Consider the following 23,950-nt stretch of genomic DNA (forward strand, 5'->3'; position numbering starts at 1 on the left):
TAACCAGCATGTATTCTTTAAGTGGACCTTGTCATTTCCTTATTCATTTATTTGTACCTGTATGATCCCCATTACTAAATGAATGCCTCACAATTTTATGGCAGACAAGGTTCTTTGGGTAAATCCAATCTTTTATCAGACCAGTCTTAATCACAAACTTAATATGCTTTTCTTCATAAAACCCTCTGAGAGGTAGCGGAGCACTATCTCCTGTGCAAACTGAGGGAAAGAGATTCTATGGGTCAGGTTTTCAAAGCTTTTTAGCTGCTAAGGATGCACATGGTGCTTACTGGGATTTTCAGAAGTGGTTTAGCAGACTAAGCACTCAATGACTTTTTTGAAAATGCTACGAGGTGTACATCTGCATCTTTAGGGACCTTTGAAAATCCAGTCCTATGTGACTCGCTTACGGTCACAAAGGAAGTCCAGGACAGCTGGTCTCCCAAGTCCTAGGCTAAGAAATGAAGAACTGCAACAAATTCATGAATCAGTTACTAAATTAATGTAACCAATGAGTATAAGCATACTTGTAGCTTGGCTTACATTATCCTCAAAAGCAATAGCAATCCTCTTGTGCATGCACTAATGTTTAGCCATAAGTTTGTTTTAACTGCTGCTGAAGCACGAAGCAGCAGTAGCTGCCTTTGGCCTTTCAACAGATCACAATTAAAGAGATGAGTAACACAACATTTCAAACCACTGTGTTCTTAACTAACCTAAATAGACGAGGAGTGTACCCTTTGAACACAGAGTTACTTAAAATTTAAATCAGTTAACTAAAAATTAAATGCAAATCATGACTTGCAAAGATATAAAATACAAAGGAATTTTGTACATGATAGAAATTACTTTAGTAGTGTTTAGCTTGAATAAACTTGTGTCATACGTTCATTATTGTACCCATAAAGACTGGAGTGTTAGTTAATGGCACGTATTTGTTTCCATCATGGTTTCATTTGCCCTGATGGACAGTTTTTTATCTTTTAGGTTAGCATTTGCTAGGTTCTATGAAAACCTCTCTTGTTTCAGAATGAATCAGCACGCTATGCAGAGATTAACAAGTCCATGCATGTGTCACTCATGATTCATTTCCATAACTAGTTGAATTGTATTAATTTCCCTTATCTCACTTCTGGCATGTTCTGTATTTACTCTTACTATCTCATGAATGTGAGAAAGACAAGGGACAAGAACAAAGAGGCAAAACAATATTAAAATTTATTTTTCTCAAACAATAGCTACTATAGTTCCCCCTTTGTGCTGTCACTCTGCAAAAAGTGACCAAATAAACTAGATACAAAAATAAGGTACATTAAACTATTAAATTAAATTATTTAGGCAATGATATCTCCTCAATTGACTCAACTGAAGTGCCAAGTGATGATTAATTTAATACTGTGTACTTACATATTTTCCAAAAGCCAAGAACTTCTCTTGCCTATCCTTGTTTATCAGGGCCTTTGCCAAAACAGTATCAATGGTTATGCCATCCTTCTCTTTATAGCGTGTGCTTCTATTATAAGCATCTCAATTTATAAGATTTTCCCCTCAGATAGACTATTTATATTATTTATTTAGATGCTTGCTGGCCTGTACCTGTATTTGCTTTATTTGGGTGAACTCAATTGATAACAGTAGAGTAAAAATAATGTATAGCCACCATACCTTTGATTTCCCAAATATTATCTTAAGTTCATTAAAAGTTTGATCAATAAGATCAAAATAGCCTGTTTTGCAAAGGCATATATGCACATAAAAATGAGAACCAAGTGGAAAATACAAGTGAGCAGTGCACAGTTATGAAAACATGAAAGGGTTCATAGAAGAATGAATGTGGGGCCCCTGCAGGACACGATGGGCAACTTAGTCATCACGCCAGATGACAAAGCTAACATATTTAACGATTTCTTTGCCTCTGTCTTCCTAAGTAGGGACCAGTTCAGCCACCTCCCTGCTGGGCCCCCCTCGGGCCCCGAGAGAGACACGCCTGGGCCAGGGGTTAGCGAGGAGTTAGTTAGGGTACTTCTGGAGAGGCTGGACGTGTTCAAGTCCGCTGGTCCGGACGATCTTCACCCTAGGGTTCTACAGGAACTGGCCGAGGTCATTGCGGGACCCCTGGCGCGGCTCTATGAGCACTCGTGGTGCTCTGGTGAGGTGCCGGAGGACTGGAAGAGGGCCAATGTGGTCCCTATCTTCAAAAAGGGAAAAAAAGAGGACCCGGGAAATTACAGGCCAGTTAGTCTTACCTCAATCCCGGGTAAGCTCTTTGAAAAAATTATCCTGGCACACATCCAGGAGGGCCTTGCGGGGGAATGCATGCTCAGGGGCAACCAACATGGGTTCATCAGTGGCAGGTCTTGTCAGACCAACCTGGTGGCCTTTTACGATCAGGTCACCAAATCATTAGACGCAGGGGTTGCTGTGGATGTAGTCTTTTTGGACTTCCGGAAGGCTTTCGACACTGTCTCTCACCCTGTCCTCATCAAAAAGCTGGGAGACTGTGGTGTCGATGCCCACACGGTCAAATGGGTCGCCAACTGGTTGGAGGGCCGCACCCAGAGGGTGGTAGTGGATGGGTTCTTCTCGACCTGGAAGGACGTGGGCAGTGGGGTTCCGCAGGGCTCGGTCCTCGGGCCCGCACTGTTCAACATCTTCATCAGTGACTTGGATGACGGGGTAGAAAGCGCCCTGTTCAAGTTTGCTGATGACACTAAGATGTGGGGGGATGTGGGTGCACTAGAAGGGTGCAATAGGCTACAAGCTGACCTTGACAGGTTGCAACGGTGGGCGGATGAGAATAGGATGGGGTTTAACACTGATAAGTGCAAGGTGTTGCACATGGGGAGGAAGAACCGGCACCACACTTACAGGTTGGGGAACTCCCCTCTTGCCAGCACGGAGACGGAAAAGGATCTTGGAGTCGTCATTGACTCCACGATGAACATGGGCCGGCAGTGTGGGGAGGCAGTCAAGAAGGCCAACCGTACCCTGTCATGCATCCACAGATGCATCTCGAGCAGGTCCAGGGAGGTGATCCTCCCCCTCTATGCGGCACTGGTCAGGCCGCAGCTGGAGTACTGCGTCCAGTTCTGGGCGCCACACTTCAAGAGGGATGTCGACAGCATGGAGAGGGTCCAGAGGAGGGCCACTCGTATGATCAGGGGTCAGCAGGGCAGGCCTTATGAGGAGAGGCTACGGGACCTGAACCTGTTTAGCCTCCACAAGAGAAGGTTAAGGGGGGACCTTGTGGCCTGCTACAAACTGGTCAGGGGGGATCAGCAGGTATTGGGGGAGTCCCTGTTCCCCCGTGCGCTGCCAGGAGTGACCAGGAATAATGGTCACAAACTGGCGGAGGGTAAGTTTAGATTAGATATTAGGAGACGCTACTTCACAGTCAGGGCGGCTAGGGCCTGGAACCAGCTTCCAGGGGAAGTGGTGCAGGCTCCTAGCCTGGGGATTTTTAAAAGGGAGTTAGATGAGCACCTTGCCGGGGTCATCTGACCCCGGTGCTCTTTCCTGCTAAGGCAGGGGGTCGGACTAGATGATCTACCTAGGTCCCTTCCGACTCTAGCTACTATGAAACTATAAGAAAGTAAATTACTTCTTATATCCAAAGCAGGTACAGCTATATGATAACTTAAAAAATAAAAATATGCCCTGAGGAAACAAAAAGAAAACTAAGACTACAAAGTAGGAAAATATACCAAAGAAAAGCATCTAGGAACATTTCCATAAAAATTTACCATTTGGCCATTTGCAATACTCCAAACACCATACGAGAAACATGTCATGCAAATACAGGCAGTCCACCAATACGATGCAATAAAACCCAATACAGTTTAGGCAAATGTAGCAAAATATGCCACTGAACAATACATAAATCAGTCTGTATTAGGTACTTATCAGACCACCATGGCTATAGTATCTGGGGTTCACAATCTTTTATGTATTATTCTTCACCCTGCTAAACGGGGAAGTACTATTATCCCCATCTTGCAAATGAGGACCAAGGCAGAAAGAAACTATAGTTGCCGCAGAAGGTTGTGGTAGTGCAGAGAATTCAACTCAATTTTCACTGGCCCCAGGTTGCTCCCTTTATCACTAGACTCTGCAACCTGACAGGGTAGGAGAAAGCAATCCAGATACTGGGGAAACTACAAAAAGTGTCATAAAGAGAAAGCAGAAAGAACATATAACTCTGAGGAGATAATGAAAGGCCTTTGGCTATTTCGTACCTTTACATAAGAATGGACACAATGTTCTAGTTGTTCTTCATGACACTTAGCAACAATGTCAGTGAGAACCCTGAAAAATAAAGGTATTGAGCCCATCATGCAGCACAAGAAAGAACATCATTATTTTTATTTTATTACAATGATTCAAAATTACCCATTAGAAATTTAATCCAAGCAATTATTAGCACATCAGCAAACTGTGGCAGAAGCCACAGTTCACAGGTGCTTCATACAGGTGCAGCAGCATGGATCACAATGTTTTATTAGTGCCTTCATCTAAAATGTTACTGTAATTCCAACAAAATAAATTCAGTTACAACTAGTGTAACAGTTCTGATGCTGATGCCATTACATTATTGGAAGGTGAAATCTTTGGAGGACATTTCAAAGGGCATTTCAAGAATCCACCAATACAGGAAACAAGACTGCTCCAAGTGTACTGGAAAACCACTACTAGTAATTATCCAATGTGTTCAGTATACTGAATGGACATTTCAGGCAGGCTTCACTGTAGCTATTCTGCCAAGTTTAAAAAATGGCCTGCCTGTATGTTGCAAGAAAAGGAAAAATGGGTTATTTCAGCAGCTCACAATTTTTGAAAGCTAGCACATCACATCACATCACATCACATCACATCACATAACATCACATCACAAATCTAAATGTTTGTGTTGTTATATCTTTGCCATCTGAAACAGTAAAATTAAAAATGTACACAGGTCAGGTAAACCAACCTGACTGTGACCTACAGACAAGTGTTATACATGTCACAGTTACATAACAGCCAGTTTATAGGCTTGAATGCTTTCTGTTAACAGCCTTCTAGCTCTTTAAGTTTGATGTTTTGCAAACAGTGTTTCATTTATTATTACTACTATTTTTATTAAAGGGACCGGTGCTTTTTGGAAAGATCAAGTTCTTCACCAAGGCTCTGATCTTTATGGTCATTTTGGAGGAGTCAAGATAAAAATGATTGCACGACTAGACTGCAAGCATAACGAAGACAAAATAGAAAAGATGTGTTTTTTCACATGCATGAATAATTCTGAGCTCAAGTTCTTTGGTTTCTTTCTTTTAATTTACTTAATGCAAGCTACTTCAGGCTATTCAAAACAAAATACTACATGCACACATGTATTGGACAAAACAACCAATGGCAAGCATAGGATTTGTGAGTGCACAGATACACATGTTTCTGTTGACATCAATAATGTTATTACAGAACTGGTATCCAGAAAAGGAGGAAAACACTGAGAAGCCACTTTCTTCCATGTGGGGAGGGACACAAACAATTGAGCATAAACCTAGGGCATGCTTTCATTTTTCAGCACAATTATTATGCTACTTTGTTTTTTTCTAATACAATTCTCCAGCCCTCCACAATTAACACTTAAAATCTGGGTTGGGACAAGAGTCTATTGTGCCATTTGGATTTATTAATTCATTGATTAAAGAGAAATGGGCCTCATAGAAAGAGTTCTGATTGACAACTTTCCCTTGCAAACTGAGTCCACCATCCTTGGGATGAACAGGCTGTCCATCAGCCTGGGGAATGACATAGCTAAGATCATTCCAGTCATCATTTCTGGTGTATGGTGATGTGGCATCTGATTCTGCAAGGTGTTGAGAACTCTTGCTGAAGTGCCAAACTCCCTAGCTCCCATTAAAGTGAACTTGAGGAGTCTCACATCATTACTCTGAAATCTGGTAATGAATTTCTCTCCATTGATTCTGAAAAGTAGCCTGTATAAACAGACAAATATCTTGAAAATTCAATTGCTAATAGCTAAGCTGTATATGTGTTTCCTGCTGGTTACCGTAGTAGATTTAACTGCTAGGGGAAATGACAACAAAAAGAACATTAGGCTAAGACAAAATACAGTACATGTTTTTATTTTTCTGTGTATACGTTGGTAATTACTTTGTGGCAGGGCACTTCTGGGTGCTTGCCACTTTAAGGGCTGGAGCAGGCAGTCTGCAGGTGCAGGCCAGCTCTGATGAGCAGCCATTTTAGGTATTAGGCCCACAGGACAGAGATATCAATTTGCTGCTAGCAGCCTAGAAGGTAACATCAGGCTGAGCTGCTCCTTGTAACATCTTGGAGGTAAGGGCAGGAACTATGGGGGTGGCAGGAGGATCCTGGTCCAAGGTATGACTTGAAACTGCACCCTGCTGTGGATGGGTGGCCTGGTGAGGCTGCTCATGGTAGAACAGTCCCCCAGAAATGCCAGGTCAGTTACTTCCTTGGTGAAAGGTGGGTAGGGGGGCCTTAAAACCCCACCCTCACAACTGTTGTTGGAAGAGGCCTGAGAAGGTGGACCTGTATAAGGGGAAGTGGGCTAACTCCTCAGAAGCCTGACCCAAGGTATCCTTAACTGGGCAATGCTGAGGCCAGAACTAGAAGGGTTAAAAGAGCCAGAATGCCAGGGGGCCTGGGGTTCTGACTTGCCTAGAGGTGAGGCCAGGGCCTGTGTGGCCAAAAGTCCCAGAGAGGGTCTACTGCTGAGGGGGAGAAGAGTGCAGGGAGTTTAGCAGCCCAGAATAAGGGTAGAGTAGACCTCCTGATCAGGATGGGGTCTAGACTAGAATGTTATTGGGGCTGGACACAGTAGGAACTTATGATGCCATCTGCAAGGCATGGGCCATGGTATACAGGCGGTACAGAGTGGTGGATAGTGCTCCCTGGCATCGAGGCATTATAATGGACAACCTCCCATTTAAAACACTAATTTATTAAACCAGCAGGTCGTGGCAGGTGAGACTGAGCAGACTGGCTTGTGTACATAAATGGGCAGGTCAAGGTTGAAACCTGGCCCTGAGCTTGCCCCCCTGTCACATACTTTATTTGCCCCTTAAGATTTTTCTGATTTCAGGGTTATTATTAATAATAAAGATACTTTCATTAGACATTTCCTGAAGCTTATAGTCACTTAGTGAATAACTGCAACTGACTTAACTTATTGGATAATGCTTTCCCTGTTCTGTCCTTTCATAAATTCTTTCATTAGAAACTGTCCAGAACGGGGAGATCTGACTCTCTTGGTGACAGACTTGATCATACTACATGCTGAAGTCCACTTCCTAAATGAAGTCAAAGTTGATGATGCTCAACACTGTTTGAGGATGCCCAGTACTTCAGAGGGTTGTCAACTAATTTGCAAGTGCTACTTGTAGAGGGACAACAGTTCTGTGAGGGTATAAATAGATATCACCAAATGAAGAGGGTCAGCTGTGCCAGGAGGTGCCAGCTGATACATCTCACTGGGTGAAACACACATTGCCCATTTTCCTCTCTGTTGACCCTATGGAACAAGGGGCAATGTGCTCCTCACTTGTAGAGACACATCCTGGGGAATCTCCAGGGCATATCTCTGTAAACAAGGAAAGCTGACTCTGGTATGGTTCCAGGGAATCCCAAATAGGGAAACCCAGGCAGGCACTCCTAGGGCGTTCTGGACCCAATCCTGCATGCTCCAGGAATGGAAGTTCCCAGGGCACACAGGATCAGGCCCTTGAAGCCCTGGGAGCATTTGCCCAGGACAGCTGGAGAACACAGGTAGCTAGCTCCAGGCTGCCTGTGTTCTCCTGCCTTAAAGCAAACAGATATCAAATGAAAAATAGCAGCACAAATTTTGGGGCATGGATATCTGTTTGCTTGCCTTTTATGCTGCCATAAACAATTTTATGGTGGCACAGAGGTGAAATCTTCTACTCCCTTAGTGTTATAAGTGCAATTTGCCAGTGATGTGATGTTATACCGACAAGTTTTACTCTAATGTAAAACTTGCATGATGAAGTCTGTATTATCTTAGCAGTCAGACATTTTCAAGAGGCTGAACTCATTTTGTTTTAAAATCAAAATTTCAAGTGTAACTTTCTTAAAAGGACTCTCCAGATTATTTGCCCTCTGTGATGGATTTGCCCCCAGTTATATTAAAGATAAAACATTTTTGGTTACCTGGTCACAGCAGTTTCAACCTCATCCACATCATTTTGTACCAGAACTGAGAAGAGTTGATTCAAGATCACAGGAAGAAAATTCATAATTGCATGGATCTTCTCAATTTTCAGCAAATTCTGTAAGAGACACAAGGTAGAGTAATGGGATTTCTTTGTGTAAGTCACCATGCAGGTGGTCCTGGTTCTCCATTTTGTTATACGGATTTCACCAACAGATATTTAAATAGAATCAATGGAGTTATGATGACATAAAACCAGAATTAAAAAAGGAGAGTTTTCTCCCTGACTAGATTTAAAATATAAATCTGTACATTGCATTGGGATCATATTTATTTTTCTATTTTAGAGTTTCATTGTGGGTAAACATCTACGACCAAGTCAAAATCACTCTGGTTAAAAATATGTGCGCTCTAGAGTCTAGACTAACTAGACTTTGACACTCCATTATCTTTTACTGGTAAGAGAATAAATTGAGCTATTAATTAAAAATAATACTTTTAATTAATTTAGCCCTGTGTTTTGATTACTTAATTATTCATAACCATTATTCATTGTTTCAAAAGTACTGGTGACTCATGAATAGAAACCAAGTATTTTTATGCTGAGGGCTTGGTTATGAACTGTTAAATCTGAACATTTGTAATCCATTATTTATATCATGACTGGTCACCTAACTCACACAATAAAATATTTTCTTCTTGATTAAATGATTGAAATGCATTAATGAAGCAAAGAGCAAGCAGCAAGTAGTAAACAGTATACTTCTAATATTCTGAATGATTAATCACCCATCCTAATATTGATAAAATTTTGGGGGCTATATAAATATTTTCTCAAAGGTTCAGTAGCTTTCTGAATTCTCACAAATAAAGAGGATAATATAGCTAGTGGAAGCTGGGACTTCGGTTATGGAAATGTTCATTAATCTTGTATACTAAATCAACTAGCACTAATTGATGCCACTTAAAAATCAAATGTATCACTTTCAGGTACATTCACATATATTAAACAAAATTAGCAGGTATTTTTAAACAGTTGCCCAGAAAGCCACCATTACAACAAAATTATCTTTTGCTGAACGTCTTAATTAACTCAGCTTAATTATGTTCAAGTATGAAAATTTAGCAATGAAAAAAGAACCCAGCACTATAATCTATAAACCTTGACATTGCTATAAGATGTCACAGACTATCATTAAAGTAATATAATATATTTCATAATTGCAATTCAGTATTTTAGCTCCTCCTTTCCTCTGACTGCAGGTTCTTTTCTAGATTCATCCATATGCATCATGCTGGTTGCATGTGATAAGGTTGACTCCTCTGCTTTACCCACCTTTACTATAATACAGTACAGCTGTCACCCATTCATTTTCATATTTCATAAAGGATACATTGTAGGTCATGCATCAATTCAGGAACATAAGCAGAAGTGAGATCTATATTTTGATCCAAACAGGAAGAGATTATATCACGTCCATTTCTTGCCACATAAATAGGCAAGGTAAATTCAGAGAGCACTAGAATTTTACACTTAAATTTTATTTACCTACTTCAGCCTACTTTACCTTACAGGAGATGATAAAGTTTGAGGTAGGAGGGTTTGAGAGATCCTTTTCTCTTTTTTGGCACTGCTGGAAAAAGTTATTCAAATATGGATCCTAAAATGGTAAACAGTATATCAAGGTTAATAGATATTGCAGCACGGACTGCAAATCATGTGTGTAACAGTGGATGGATTACCGAAAGTTTATTTAGTACCATATAGGACTCTTAACATATCAGAGTGACAGGAATCAGATGTAGAAAAGAATGATAAGGGATAGACCACTGAGTCTCTCCACCTACTAGTACAAAGATTGCTTTTTATAGTATGTTTCGTAGAACTAGTCCAATATATTTTAAGTATTTTGAGCAATAGGGCTTTTCCACGGTTGATGACATTTGAATGTTAGAAACTTTTTATCTGATATTCATCTACAATCTTCCCTTTCTTACTTTCTGGCCATTTCCTCCTGTATCATCTTAAATAATTCTTCACTTGTAAGAAAAGGAGTATTTTTGCTCTACCTCCTTATCCCTCCCACATTCAGAAAATCTTTAATGTTAGACACATAGATTTGGATAAGGTATGAGATATATTAAGAGCATTTGCCTAATTTTTTTTATAATTCTCATTTCTGATAAGTAGGTAAAGATAGCCAAAAGAAAATTCAAACTCACCTGAGTATTTACCGTTGATACAACAAACGAAGACACTTTGAAAAGTGGCTTCCCACTGTCTACCCACTTTATGTCACTTGCACAGTGCTGTAAAAAATATTCTTGAATTATTTCCATGCTTGTTCAGTTCAACATTGTCACTTTTTGCTGCACTGTTGCGAATGTTGAGGTTTGTGCAATGCTGTAGGCTGCACTATTTTAATTACTCAAAAATGGGTTACTGTGCCAGCAGTCACAATGGTACTATGCAGTCTTATTAGTGCCAAATGAAATAGAATATTATCCTTGGAGCTGTTCTGTTCTCACTGGGTGATTCTATACGTGCAATTGGGCTGATGTGATAAACTGTGGTGCAGCTTGTGCCAGAGTCAACTGCTCCCAGGCGCAGTGTTTACATGCGAGCCTGGGACAGCAGCCCATTGAGCCAGGGCAGAGCAGCTTTGGGTTGGCAAGGGGCCCGGGGGGTCAGCCTCAGGGTCCAGGTGGCAGTGGAGGGAAGAAGAAGGGCTGGCTAGGGCATGAGGTGCTACAGTGTGGTGTTAGCTGTCAGGCAGCCCCTCGCACTGTAGTACCCCCATGCCCCATCCAGCCCCTGTCACAGTCTACATGCGTGTCCCCAACAATACTATCCTACAGCAGAGTTAATTAATTTACTGCGCCCTAATGTGGGCTTATGTATAGACCATAACACTTTACTGCAAAACTAATTAGTTAACTCCTTAGTAGAGTGCGCATGTAGATGCACCCACTATGCAGAGTGAGTGCAAGGGACCAAAAACTGCTGGTAGCTCTCCTGCTGAGTTTAAAGATCAGTGAGAATCCTTGTCCCACTCACAGATCTGGGGACTCACAGTTATCAGACTGTGTAGAAGATCAGGTTTAAAACTGTAGAAAGGGCCACTATGTGTTATGTTGCCTCCAAGAGCTTTGGAGATATTAAATCGCTGAGGTGAGATAAATCCAAGCACACTTCTGTAAGCAGCAAAATTTGGCCCATGACTTTGTGTTATGTATACTAGCTTAATTAATGAGAGATGCACATGTAAAGACTCTAAACAGTAGGGGCCAGTTTATTATTTACACTAAGACCCTTTATGTTGTCAGAGAGGTATACATGAGAATGCGGCCCTATTGTTTTAAACTGCATGCAACCTCTAGCTTGCTATTCCATTGAACATGCAAATATTACTTAAATACCTTTCCACTGGTGGGATCTTGAAGGCTTAAGTAACTGGGAGGCAAACTGGCTGCCACTGGAATGTTATGTTCTTGAGAAGCTAACTGGGCATCTTTCAATAAAGGAAGCCACGCGTATCCAACTGCACACAAGAGCAAATCAATAAGACACTTTAAAGCACAAGAACAGAGTAAATAATAGCCACAGATAGAAATTATTAAATCCTTAAACTTTAGATGAACACACATCATTGTGTATATATATAATTATTTCTATAATTATATATATCTAATGCAAACAAAATTAGCAAGGAATTATTTGAAAGTAAGTCTACAGCAGGTACCTGGTGTTTCCAGAGCCTCTTTCTTTTTGGCATTAGCTTTTGCATTTATGTCACAGGTAACATGATAAAATGAAAACAGAATGTGGTGTTTCGTATGGAGCTGGGTGGGAAGTTCAATTTTCACCTGAAATGTAAAATGTTACACCTCTCTTTAGTTTAAATTGATCGAACCAGGAGTTAGAGATGGGCTACAAGGAAGAAATCTTTCTACACACAACTTTAATTAAACTGGCTTTTACTGGCAACTGTTCAACCCAAGTCACAGCTATTCCTTTAAAGAAATCATTTAGAGTGACCGACTATTTATTACTCTCCCTTAATCTGATTTTTCTTCCCATTCTTTTGAGTATCTGAGTTTCTACTGAAAAGGGGATACAATTAAAAACTGAGAGACCTTTGTCAAACAGACTGCTCAGAAACAGTCACCTCAATACTAGGTACCTCAGCACTAACTGTAACTATTCTGTCATTTTCTAAAACTAAAAACAAGAGCGAGTTATCTCAGCACCATTTATATTAAAAAAATCCTAATGCTGCTTTATCATCATTGATTTTCTGGCAAAGCTTGAAAGTGAACCAGGGATCATACAATATTTAGAACTTTTATTTAGGATCTAGGATGAGTCTTAAACCCAACAGGTTCAGTGAAGAAAAACTGTCTTTTATTCAACCAAGCCCTTCTATACCACCAAATTTGCACTGAGAATACCTATGATTGTCACCTTGCAAATCTCAAAAGGGCTTTCACCCAACAAGGACACTCCTCCAGAGAGAGAGATTGTACTTTTGAAAGTGCCACCTAGATATCACGTGAAGAATTGCTACAGTACAAAAAGAGAACCCTCACGGATCACGCACCATTAGGTATGACATACCACCCTTCCCAGGAATCTACACAGAAAATCCTCAAACAATGACAACCCATACACTAGAAAAAGACCCAACTCTTAAAGACATCTTTCTAGAACCACCCATCTTGGCCTTTAAAAAGCACCAAACTTTGCTAACCTCATCACCAGAAGCAAACTTCCTATGGTCCAAAACACATGGAATGGATCCAGGCCATGCCGGGACAAAAATGTAAAACCTGTCAACACATCTCCACCACTCCCACAATAACTGCAACCCACAACTGAACCATCAGCATCTCTGCAACTTACAGCTGCACCTCCAGAGATGTAATATATCTCATCAAGTGTACTAAATGCCCTGATGGAAAATATGTAGGAGAAACCAAACAAGAACCGAGTACCAGAATGAATGCACACCAAAAAATCTACTGAAGACAAAAATACCCAATCACCTGTAGGTGCAAATTTCTCACAAGAAAAGCACTCTCTGTCCAGTCTGTCAGTTCTAATACTCAAAGGGAATTTACAAAACACCTTCCATAGATGAGCCTATGAACTTTACCCCCAACTACCTTTTCATACTTAGTGTCTTCCATTCCCTTTGAACTTTACTGCCACGTATTTGCATTTTCACAGATCTGCATTTTGCATTTTGGCTTCTATTCTACCCAGGAGAGCACACAAACACCAACAGACTTTTCCTGTGCCTGAAGAAGGGTGGTTGTGCCCAAAATCTCGCAAAGAACAAATTTTCCAACTATTTGGTTGGTCTAATAAAAGATACCACATCTATCCAAAGAACCCTGTCTGCCTATGTTTCTTGTTCAGTAATCTGGTAGGCTGATACTTACTATTGGAATATGCTACCTGTGTTACTGTGGTAACTAATAGGAAAGATAGCAGTAATATACCAAAACTAAATATGTAGTTAAAATAAAGGCTAAGAATTGTTGTAAACACTTCTGGTATTAAATCAGATCAGAGTAAACATATCACATACTTAAATCATAGCAGTGAAATGGTTGTCTAAACATGAAGCTTCAAAAATGTATTTTGATTTTATAGTAACTTCTTATAGCTATTGAACAAAATTTATTGCTCATCAGTGACAATGTTGTACACCTGACCCACCCAAATCAGTCTCTGTTAGGTATTGAGGTGTGACAGGAGCAAACTCCCAGCCCCGGTCACAGTGCTGGCCCACCACCTGTCTTTGGGCGAGCCACCTGTCTTACTCACCTGCCACGCCTTGTTGTAAATTAGTTATTATGTTAATTAGGTGGGAGGTTGTCCTTTGAGCACCCTGCTGTTCACAGGCAGTAAACACATGACTCCAGCCTTCCCTTATCATGTCTCACATCTCGCAGATGACTCCCATGAGCTGTGCTATATTCCAGCTTGAGGCTGGGCCCAACTCAGCACATTGTTGAGCCTCTGTCATACTGCCCTGTTCTGGGCCTCACACATACAGCCCTGCTCTCACTGGGGCCTCTGTCACATGCCAACTCTCACCAGGCCTCTCATACTCTTGTCCTTTACTGGGCCTCATTCACCCCAGCCTGCTCCCTCAAGCAGCCACATGGGCCAGCAGACTCATCCCTTCACTCCTTGGCTGGTCCTGGCGCAGATTTTTGGGCCTCTCCTGTGACCCTCACCTGCATCATGGCCAGGCAATTAGCCAAACACTGGGTTAACCCTGACTCTGGCCCCTCACTGGGTAACCCAGCCCACTGGTCTCCTAATTGAGGCCAGTGACTCACCCCTTTCACTCATGGTCCTCTCTATGCTGCTTCACTTGGCCTCAGGTGCCTGAAGGCTTACCTGGACCTCTCTGCCCCCTACTCAAGGGGCATTAACATACTCGCCTCTCCCTGGGGCTCCATGCACTCACCCCCTCCCTGGGACCTCAGCACACTCATGCCCCCCTCTCTGAGGCTCAACACACTTGCCCCCTCTGCTGGGGCTCCAGGGTCTTACGCCCACATGGGCTCAGGTGCCTTCCATTGGCATGCTTGGCCCCACTACTCTCTGGGGTCTTAAACCTCTACAGGCTCAGGTGCCACTCTCATAGGCATGCCTAGCCACACTACCAACTCTGGGCTCAGGTGCCCCTCTCATGGGCGTGCTTGGCCCTATTCCCCTCTGGTGTTATAACCCATCAGACTGGTGGGGGCTGGGGTTTTAAGGCACCCCTCCTCGCCTTTCATTGGGATATGGTCTGGCAGTTCTGGGAGACTGTCCTGCCATGGCTAGTTCTACCAGGCCACCTTTCCCTGACAGGGTGCAGTTTCTAGTCATACCCAAGACTAGGAGCCTCCTACCATCCCCATAGCTCCTGCCCTTACCTCCAAGATGTTCCTTGAGCAACAGTGCAACTGGGTGTTGTTGTTCCCTTGGCTGCTGGCAACAAACTAGTGCTCCAGCCCTGAGAGCCAGGATCTTAAAATGACCCCCTCATCAGGGCTGGCCTACACCTGTCTGCTCACTGCTCTCCTCCTGGGAGTGGCACAGACCAAAGGCGCTCTGCCATCCACCTTCCTTCTTAAAATAGTTCCTGGGGGAGGCTTTTCCTGCTGCTCACATAGTAGGCTCACTCAGAGCTCACTACAGCCCTTAAGTGGTGAGCACCCTGCTGGTGCTCCACCACACAACTTCCCCCTTAAAATAACTTCTCAGGGGTGTCTCCCAGCTGCCCTCCATGCAGGCTCTTCTTCAGCCTGCTGTAGCCCATACTAAGTGGCTACCACCCCAATTGTGCTCTGCCATATGGGGTCTTAACTCAATACTTAATTCAAGTCTGAAGAAACTCGGCCAAAGGCAGAGTGTACATACAAAGCCTTGTGCACCAACTGAGCACATTTTCAGAAGTGCTAAACATCCAAAACTCAGTTTGAAGTCCCTGGGTGATCAAAACCTCTGAAACTGAGCCTTTTAGTTCCACTTAAGGTATGTAAATAGTGTTTAAATGGATACTCTGCATGTGAGGGAATTTCTCCCTTCATAGTTATGGAACAACCTAGATTGAGCCGAGTGAACTTCCAATCACCAGTATAAAGTCTATGAAGGTAGGCTCTACGTTCATCAAGCAAACATACATCAGGTGGGTAACTGAGGCAACTACTAGTGCCCTCATCAATCTGGGGGCAGAATGAAAGATCCACTCTAAACCCACATCCCCTTACAAGCTGAAGTACTAGCTACAGCCACTGCGTACTGCTTGTGTGCTGCATTCCGGTCCCTTACATAAAGGCATCCCATTTTGGGACTTACATGATATAGAGGGCTTTTTCCACTTTATGCTCAGCATCATATAAAGAATAATATACTGAAAACATGTTCTAGAGCAAAAGATCCTAGCCGTCAGTGCATGCACACATGTTAGAGGACAGGATTGTTTTATTAATAATAATCAAGTACTACAAAATAATTTAGAAGGACCATCCTCTAAAATGTGCTGAAAGAAACAGTGACATTTTCTATGATCCTGCATGCAAAATCTCTCTAGCTAATGCAATGTGTGCTCGCTTGGATATATGAACATTTAGAACCCTAGTAATTTTTTATGTCTCAAGTAAATATGTGCTGCCAGAGAAACATCTTCTAACCAGTGAAAGAGTATACTGACCTCATCATAGAAATCAGGATTCTGTGAATGATGCAGCACAGCGGTATAGGCTGCTCTTGTAAATAATGGTCCTCCAGGTTTCCCATAAATACACTGTTAAAAAAATCAGACTTCTATTCAATTGTTGAGGTTTGCCGATAATACTAATAACTAATTTTTAGCTATAGCTTGAAAGAAAAAAATTCTCTAAAAATGTTTTTTCCTTAGATGCACAGTGCAGCCCCAGTACTTTGAAGAGATTTCTAAGCATGGCAAAAAGAGTAACAACCAACTGCCAGAATTGGCAGGAGATAGGTCAAAGATTCTTGATTACTGACTGTCAACAATTCCATTTTACTGATGCGGAAAATGATGTGCAAAGGTAACAAGTAGATAGTCTATCTATGGTAAACTGCATAGTTGAAAGTTGAACCTGAGGTTCTTTTAAGTCTTGTGCCCTGTTGAGCTACACAACTCTGTCTACTACAGGCTGACTTTGGAAACCTAATGCTGATGTTCTTATTAAACTACCAAAGTCATGCTAATGAGTGGTATGGGGCCAGCCAGTATATACACACACACACTCTCTCTTTCAATACATCGTTCTTGGATGAGCTTTGTCTTTGCTTACCTTCAGTGGCTTGGCTCCTTCTTCATCTGAACTCTTAAACTCAATACACACTGTTATATTCCTTGCCTGCAACAGTAATGAATTAGACATTCAAACAGAAATCTTCAGCTCATAAGTTTAAAGATAATCAAAAATAGTTTAAATATAATAAACTGTGTTCAAAATCTGGAGAACATCGTGTGGACAGCAAGCCAACTTCCAAGAATCTTTACCTCCCAGAGAAACCATAGACAATAAAAAAGTATGAAAAGAAGACCTTGAAGGTTTCAAATTGGGCATTAACTGCGCTGGACAGAAGCAAAGTGTAAAATGGCCACCGTATAGCCCCATCTGGTCTTTAATTCATATTCAGTCAAAATTAATATGCAAAATACTTCTCCAGTTTCATTTAATTTATGTATGTAATTAAAATGTATGTCCTTAAAGGACAAAATAGCTATTACAATAATACCTAGTTTTTGAACTCTCTTTGTAGCCTAAAACAGCAGTTAGCAACATTTTTCAGCAGCAGATTGGAATGGATCAGTTTGGGTCACAGGTGAACCAGTGCTAGGAAGCACTGCTGTTGCTTCTCCGTTTCCACTTCTCTCCATTGCCCAGCTGCAGTGTGGCTCAGAAAAGCTCCCTGCTGTCCAGCTGCTGTGCACCATGGAATAGATAAACCCCCTGCTGCTCAGACCCCAGCTCTGGGGGCTGGATCCAGTGGTTCTGCAGGCCAGAACTGGCCCATAGGCATTAGGTTGCTGACCCTGGGCCTAGAAGTTTTCTTTAATCTCTAAATAACTTCCAGGAAATTCTTTCTGTGTTTCAAGATTCCATATAAAGAGCCAAAAAAGAGAAGAAGTTAGTTCAGCATTCTCAGCTACCTTGAACGGTCTTATTGATTTTGGTGAGACTATTCATGGAGTAAGCAAATATTCAACACTATTAATCATATTGAATCAAGTCCTTAAAATATTGCTTACTGTACCTTACTGAAGCATTTTTGGCTATCATACTTGAGATGTTTTGGATAGATGTATATTTGGTTCTTATACACCCTATAAGGCTGAGAATATTTTGTTGATTCTTGTACAAATTCCTCCACTTCCACTGTAGGTTGATGCTCCTTTATATCATTAAATGGCTTGATTGGAATAAAAGATGATGTTACACAATCTTGAAAAGAAAAGAAAATAAAGTTAAATCACATTTTATGTTCTTTTAAAACACTAAAAATAAGCATTTAATATGAAATATCTAGATGCGAAGGACCACATTTGTTTCAACCCCCTTTTCATCTATGTAGATCCACAGTAATCCCCATGATTTATGTTTAAGTAAATTCCTCTAAGTTTAATAACATAACGCTGAATAGATTTTAAATTTACATTATCCAGGACAAAACATAGTAACGTTATCAACATATAATTTCAACAAAGTTATCATTCCAAACACAACTAAAGTGTTGTTAACAGATGACAAGATATTGTTTCTAGAGGAACTAACAACTCTTTGTATTCCAATTTTTCATGCATTTTTATATTGAGCTGCTATCTAAAAGGCAACAAATGAGATGAAGCAATAGGTATTTGAACTAGATTTAATGTGTGACAGAATCAGGGCACCTGAATTCAGTTCAACAGATAGCTAATGAATAAAGGTATCCTGTCAACAGAGAGCAGAGGAAATGCATAGCTGAAGTACACTAACTGTAGGCAGTCAAGGACACTGATTCTAGAAGTATTGATTAGGGGTGTGCGAAGTGGGCCCTATTCGATTTGGATTTGGCCCAAATCAGGGACAGTGATTTAATTTGTTGATTCAGATCACTGTCCCCAATTTGATTTGGCTGAATCCAAATCTGAAGATTCAATGATGATTTGGAGAATCAGCAATTTGGACACAGACACAGATTTAAAAATTTTTCCTCATACCTTGAGGTAGCAGGCACAGCTCATGATCACTGCGACGCTGGGGCGCATGGAGCGTCCCACAGGAGTGTGTGTGGGGCGGCCTCCATATGTTGGCAGCAAACTCAGAAGTACTTCTGGTTCACTTCCAGGTCTCCCAGGGAGTACGCAAGGGGACGTGGGGCCTGCAACAACCTGACTCAGCGATCGGCCGCAGGGGGACCCCAGATGCTCCCCCCCAGACCCAGAAGGCACCAGTCACTGAGCCGGGTGGGTGCAGGGGCCCCCCTGCCCCCATGCACTCCTCGGCAGACCTGGAAATGGACCAGAAGTGCTTCTGGTCCACTTCTGGCTCTGCTGCCGAGCGTGCTGGGGAGCCCCCCATGCTTCTGTGGGACACTCCAAGCACCCTAGCATTGCAGCACTCACAATAATCTCAATATAAGTCAGCAGTGTGCCCTTGTTGCCAAGAAGGCTAACAGCATACTGGGCTGCATTAATAGAAGCGTTGCCAGCAGATCAAGGGAAGTAATTATTCCATTCTATTCTGCAGTGGTGAGGCCAGTGTCCATTTTTGGGCCCACCACTATAGAAAGGATGTTGACAAATTGGAGAGAGTCCAGCAGAGGGCAATGATAATGGTTAGGGGTCTGGGGCATATAACTTTTGAGGAGAGGCTGAGGGAACTGGGCTTATTTAGCTTGCAGAAGAGAAGACTGAGGGGGCATTTGATAACATGAGGGTAGGTTTAACTACATGAAGGGTGGTTCCAAAGAGGAGGGAGCTAGAGTGTTGTCAGTGGTGACAGATGGCAGAACAAGGAGCAATGGCCCCAAATTGCAGCAAGGGAAGTTTAGGTTAAATATTAGGGAAAGCTTTCTCACTAGGAGGGCACTGAAGCATTGGAACCGGTTACTTAGAGAGGTGGTAGAATCTCCATCCTTGGAGGTTTTTAAGGCCCGATTCTACAAAGCCCTGGCTAGAATGATCTAGTTGGGGATGGTTCTGCTTTGAGCAGGGGGGTGGATTAAATGACCCTCTGCAGTCCCTTCCAGCACCATTTTTTTATGATTCTACCCTGCAAGCAACTAAGTGTCCTCAGCTCCCACAGGTATCGGGGAGGGTGGCAGCAGTAACTTAGGCTTAAATTAAATTTTACAAACTATGAATAATTATAAAATGTAATCATACTTGGGTGTTCCAAAGGGACACAATCTACTGCAATGTCTAGACTGCCAGGTATCGTCTGTATTTTGCTGATCTTCTCTGCTCTGCAACAGAAATGAAACATTTTGAGGAAGTTAGCACATGGGGTCATTGCACGTAACTTGTGAGATCAAGATAAAATGAAATGTGGCCAATAGTTTATATAATGAAATAGATCATGCAGTAAAACATTATATTAAATAGAGCTACTCAATTGTATAAGAAACACAATGACATTTTTCTCCTGATCAGATTACAATGGGGTAATTGATATGAAATCAGTAACACCTTGAGAAATACTTTAAATAGTTTAACATTCCTCCTTCAGGCCAGATTCTCTTTGTCATCCCCATAGCCAAAAGTTATGGATCTAAAACTATTACCTGCTTTTTAAAACAAATGGTCCTTTAAAGGGAATTTTGGGAGCATGGACTTATGGGGAAATCATTCAGGAAAAACATCCACCAGTAGCCAGTGGAGAGGCAACTGAGATAGTCTGAATGATGCCCTGAAAACTGTGAGAAACCTAAAGCTGATTTGTTCTTTTCTAGGAAATGGAGATGCTTCAGATAAGATGACTTATCAAAGACTAACCTTACACAGAGCACACTGGGAACGCTGGCGCAGTTCATAGCCCTCCACTTGTGACATGAGGGCAATAAATTAAGACCCTGACCCACTGCCCATAGGGGATGTGGCAATGACTTCACTGGGCACTGGATCAGTTCCTAAAATGATTGTAATGATTGTATATGTAAGTAGAATATAAATGCTTCATCAAGTGATTAGTTATAAACTATTTTTAGAGTGGGAGGATTAGGAAGAGCTTCTGGTCCTGATTTGCCCATCACTTACACTGGTGTAAACATTAACTTCAGTGCAATTAATGCTTATTTACACTTGACTATGTATTTACACTTGACAAATGACTAAAAATCCACATATTGGCAAATGCTAGACAGAAGTGGAGGCTGCCAGTATACACTACATGGTTTGCTATAGAGATTCATATTAGAAACAATAAGTGGAAAGGGAGCACCGTTAAAGGACCATTTTTATATATATTTCCCCTTTTCTCACAAGGTTTTCTCCTTTGCTTCTTCATTTCTATCAATGTTAATAGATTCTAACTATCTAAAATTTGGAATGATGTTTATTATGTAAAAGGCAAGATCAGTGTGGCAGGGCACTGTTGGTTCCTGCCACTTTAAGATCTGAGCCAAGCAGCCAGCAGGTGCTTGATTGCAGCAGCCATTTTAGATCCCTGGCTGCTTATATAAATAGATCAGTTCCCTGCTGGTAGGCCAGGCAGTAACACTGCCTAGCTGTGAGGCTTCATGTATCACCTGGAGGTAAGGGAGGAGGAGCTGTAGGGGAAGGCTAGGAGGCTCCTGGTCCTGGGCATGACCTAAAACTGCACCCTGCCAGGAGTGGGTGGCCCGGCGAAGCTCTCAGTGGCGCAGAAGCCTCCAGAAAATGCCAAGCCAGTTATCACCCTGGTGAAAGGTGGGCTGGGGTGCCTTAACCCCAGCTCCCACAACCAGGTGGGTCACCTGCTAGTAGGGCCCAGAGGGCAGACCCCAGAGAGAGAGAGAGTGGAGTTAGAGGCTCAGAGGCCTGACATAGAGTACCCTCGACTGGTCAATGCTGGAGCCAAGACCAGACCGGTTAAAAGGGCCAGGGGCCCACCATGAAGGACGCCCAGAGCTGAGGGCCTGGGGTCCCAACTGGCCTTGGAGGTGAGGCCAGGGCCTGTGTGGCCAAAGGTCCTGGGGGGGACCATGCCTGAGAGGGGAAATGGTTCAGGAAGTTAAGTGGCCCTGAATGAGGGCAGGGTAGGCTGCCTGAATGGAGGGATCTTAAAGGGGTCCTGATTGGAGGATTCTGGGGTCCAGTGTGGGGCTGGTGAGACTAACTTCTGTGGATGCCATCTGTGAGGCATGGGCTACAGTGTAGGGGAGATATGGAGCTGCAGATAGCACCCCCTGGCATGGGGGCAAGTAACAGGCAGCCTCCCACTTAATTAAGATAATTAATTAATTAACAACAAGGCATGGCAGGTGGGAAGGCGGGCGGTTGGCCCAGAACAGGTGGGCATGGCCATTGGTAGATGGGCCCTGAGCAGGCCCCCTGTTACAATCAGCCAGCAGCACTCGTTGACCGATAATAGGTTAATATGAAAAACACTCATTTTACATGGCTAGCCATGCTGCACAAAGTGAAGACTGAAATTATGACAAAATATTTTACACAGTATTACACACTATTTTATGTCTCTATCAATCCATAACCAAAGCCATTTTTCCTTACCTTCTATATTCTGCTATTAGTTTAATCAAATCTTCAGTTGAAATCTTATTACTTTCCTGCCTGAACAAAGGTGAGAATCGGGAGTCTCTGTCAACATTTCCCTGATTATCCTTAAATACAGGTCTGCAAAGAAAAATAATAATATTTGATGACATCCAAGTATTTTGAATATTTTAAGTTCACACAGATAATCATTTACTTGGGATAATGTAGTTCAAATCCCTTTGAAGCAAACATGGTACTTTTGATTGTAAGTGAGCAGAGTTGGAGAGATGGCTATAATTTATTTATACATTTAGTCCTGCAAAGACTTATACATACATTTAATTCTGTTTAATGTGAGTTGCTCTACTGATTTCAGTAGAATTGCTCACTATGCAACGATTAGACTTCATAGATTTTAATGCCCGAATGCATGCTTAAGATGACCTAGTCAGACCATCGCTGTAAGAATTTTCCTGTGTCACTGATAGATCAAGACTGTAACTTCCTTCTTTTACAAAGCTGCCCAATCTTGATTTAAAGGATGCAACGGAGAATTCACCAAACTCCTAGGAAAATTGTTTCAATAAGTAATTACACTACACAAATATACAAAATGTACCTGAGTTCTACTTTGAATTTACCTAGGTCCAGCTTTCACTCATTAAGGTGGATAAAACTTTTGCAGGACTGGGCTCTTAAAATGAAAATTGCTTACGGGAAGGGTCTTGGGCTAGAATTTCCAACATATGATGTATTCTTTGCATCCTTCTAAAAGAAGAAGGGAGACTTACCCAGAACTGACTTGTTTTTCTGCATTTTTCTAGATCATTAATAAAATTTTGAGTATATCAATAAAATAAAAAACCAAAAGAGAGGAAATGAAGTGGTATTTTTTTAAGAGTAACAAATATCAGCTATTGCACGCACAGGAAATCAGTCTTGGCTGTTTCCACTTGTGTTTGCTGCCACTTGCAGAGTTTAATTAAGACATTCTTGTGTCCTTTGAATTTCGCCTGGAATTAGGCACATTAGTTTTATGGGATTTATAACAGTCATCCAAATTCAAGAAACCTGGATTCAACTGGAATATGAGAAAAGATGGCTTAATGAAAGTAAAACGTTTTGAAACAAAGTGCTGCTCTATGAATCGTTTGGCCAATCGTTCTTTTCAATTTACTTCCCTATTCTACTGCCAGTGAAAAAGAATAGGTGCCAACAGGAAATCTTGCCAGATCCCAAATAGTGAAGTAAACTGGAAGCAGTATCTGATAAGAACAAATGTGCAGTGTCTAATTTTAGCTAAATGAAATGGAGGGGACAATATTACATTTTCCATAACTTTTTATAAGGTTAACTTTCATAAAACTCATAGAGATGTAACCTAAATCTGCTCTGTGAAATGTTTTTATCACCAGAGCATTAGAATTCTGTAAATTAACTAGTCCACAAGCAATTCTATGGCTTTCATTTAAGCCCTAGTGAAAGAGATACCAATAGGATCTGGCAAGCAAAAAAGCCACCTAATGATCTTCTC

At 41.8% G+C, this 23,950-nt stretch overlaps 1 protein-coding gene across 5 annotated transcripts in view; it reads right to left on the reverse strand.

Moving 5' to 3' along the window:
- The window catches only part of DOCK10 (dedicator of cytokinesis 10), a 271,823-nt gene that overhangs the window by 70,266 nt on the left and 177,607 nt on the right, over nt 1-23,950 (reverse strand). For all 5 annotated transcript variants that reach the window (XM_090056318.1, XM_090056317.1, XM_090056316.1 and 2 more), the window contains exons 15-25: nt 22,432-22,554; nt 20,107-20,186; nt 17,994-18,181; nt 17,024-17,089; nt 16,414-16,506; nt 11,938-12,061; nt 11,615-11,736; nt 10,418-10,504; nt 9,763-9,855; nt 8,194-8,312; nt 4,236-4,305 (exon numbers count right to left, since the gene is read on the reverse strand). In XM_090056318.1, the coding sequence (XP_089912444.1) occupies nt 4,236-4,305; nt 8,194-8,312; nt 9,763-9,855; nt 10,418-10,504; nt 11,615-11,736; nt 11,938-12,061; nt 16,414-16,506; nt 17,024-17,089; nt 17,994-18,181; nt 20,107-20,186; nt 22,432-22,554 (1,165 nt within the window). The remainder of the gene's footprint in view (nt 1-4,235; nt 4,306-8,193; nt 8,313-9,762; nt 9,856-10,417; nt 10,505-11,614; nt 11,737-11,937; nt 12,062-16,413; nt 16,507-17,023; nt 17,090-17,993; nt 18,182-20,106; nt 20,187-22,431; nt 22,555-23,950) is intronic.

This window comes from Crocodylus siamensis, chromosome 6 (assembly GCF_052110815.1).
Source record: "Crocodylus siamensis isolate JL-2025a chromosome 6, ASM5211081v1, whole genome shotgun sequence".
NCBI lineage: Eukaryota > Metazoa > Chordata > Crocodylia > Crocodylidae > Crocodylus > Crocodylus siamensis.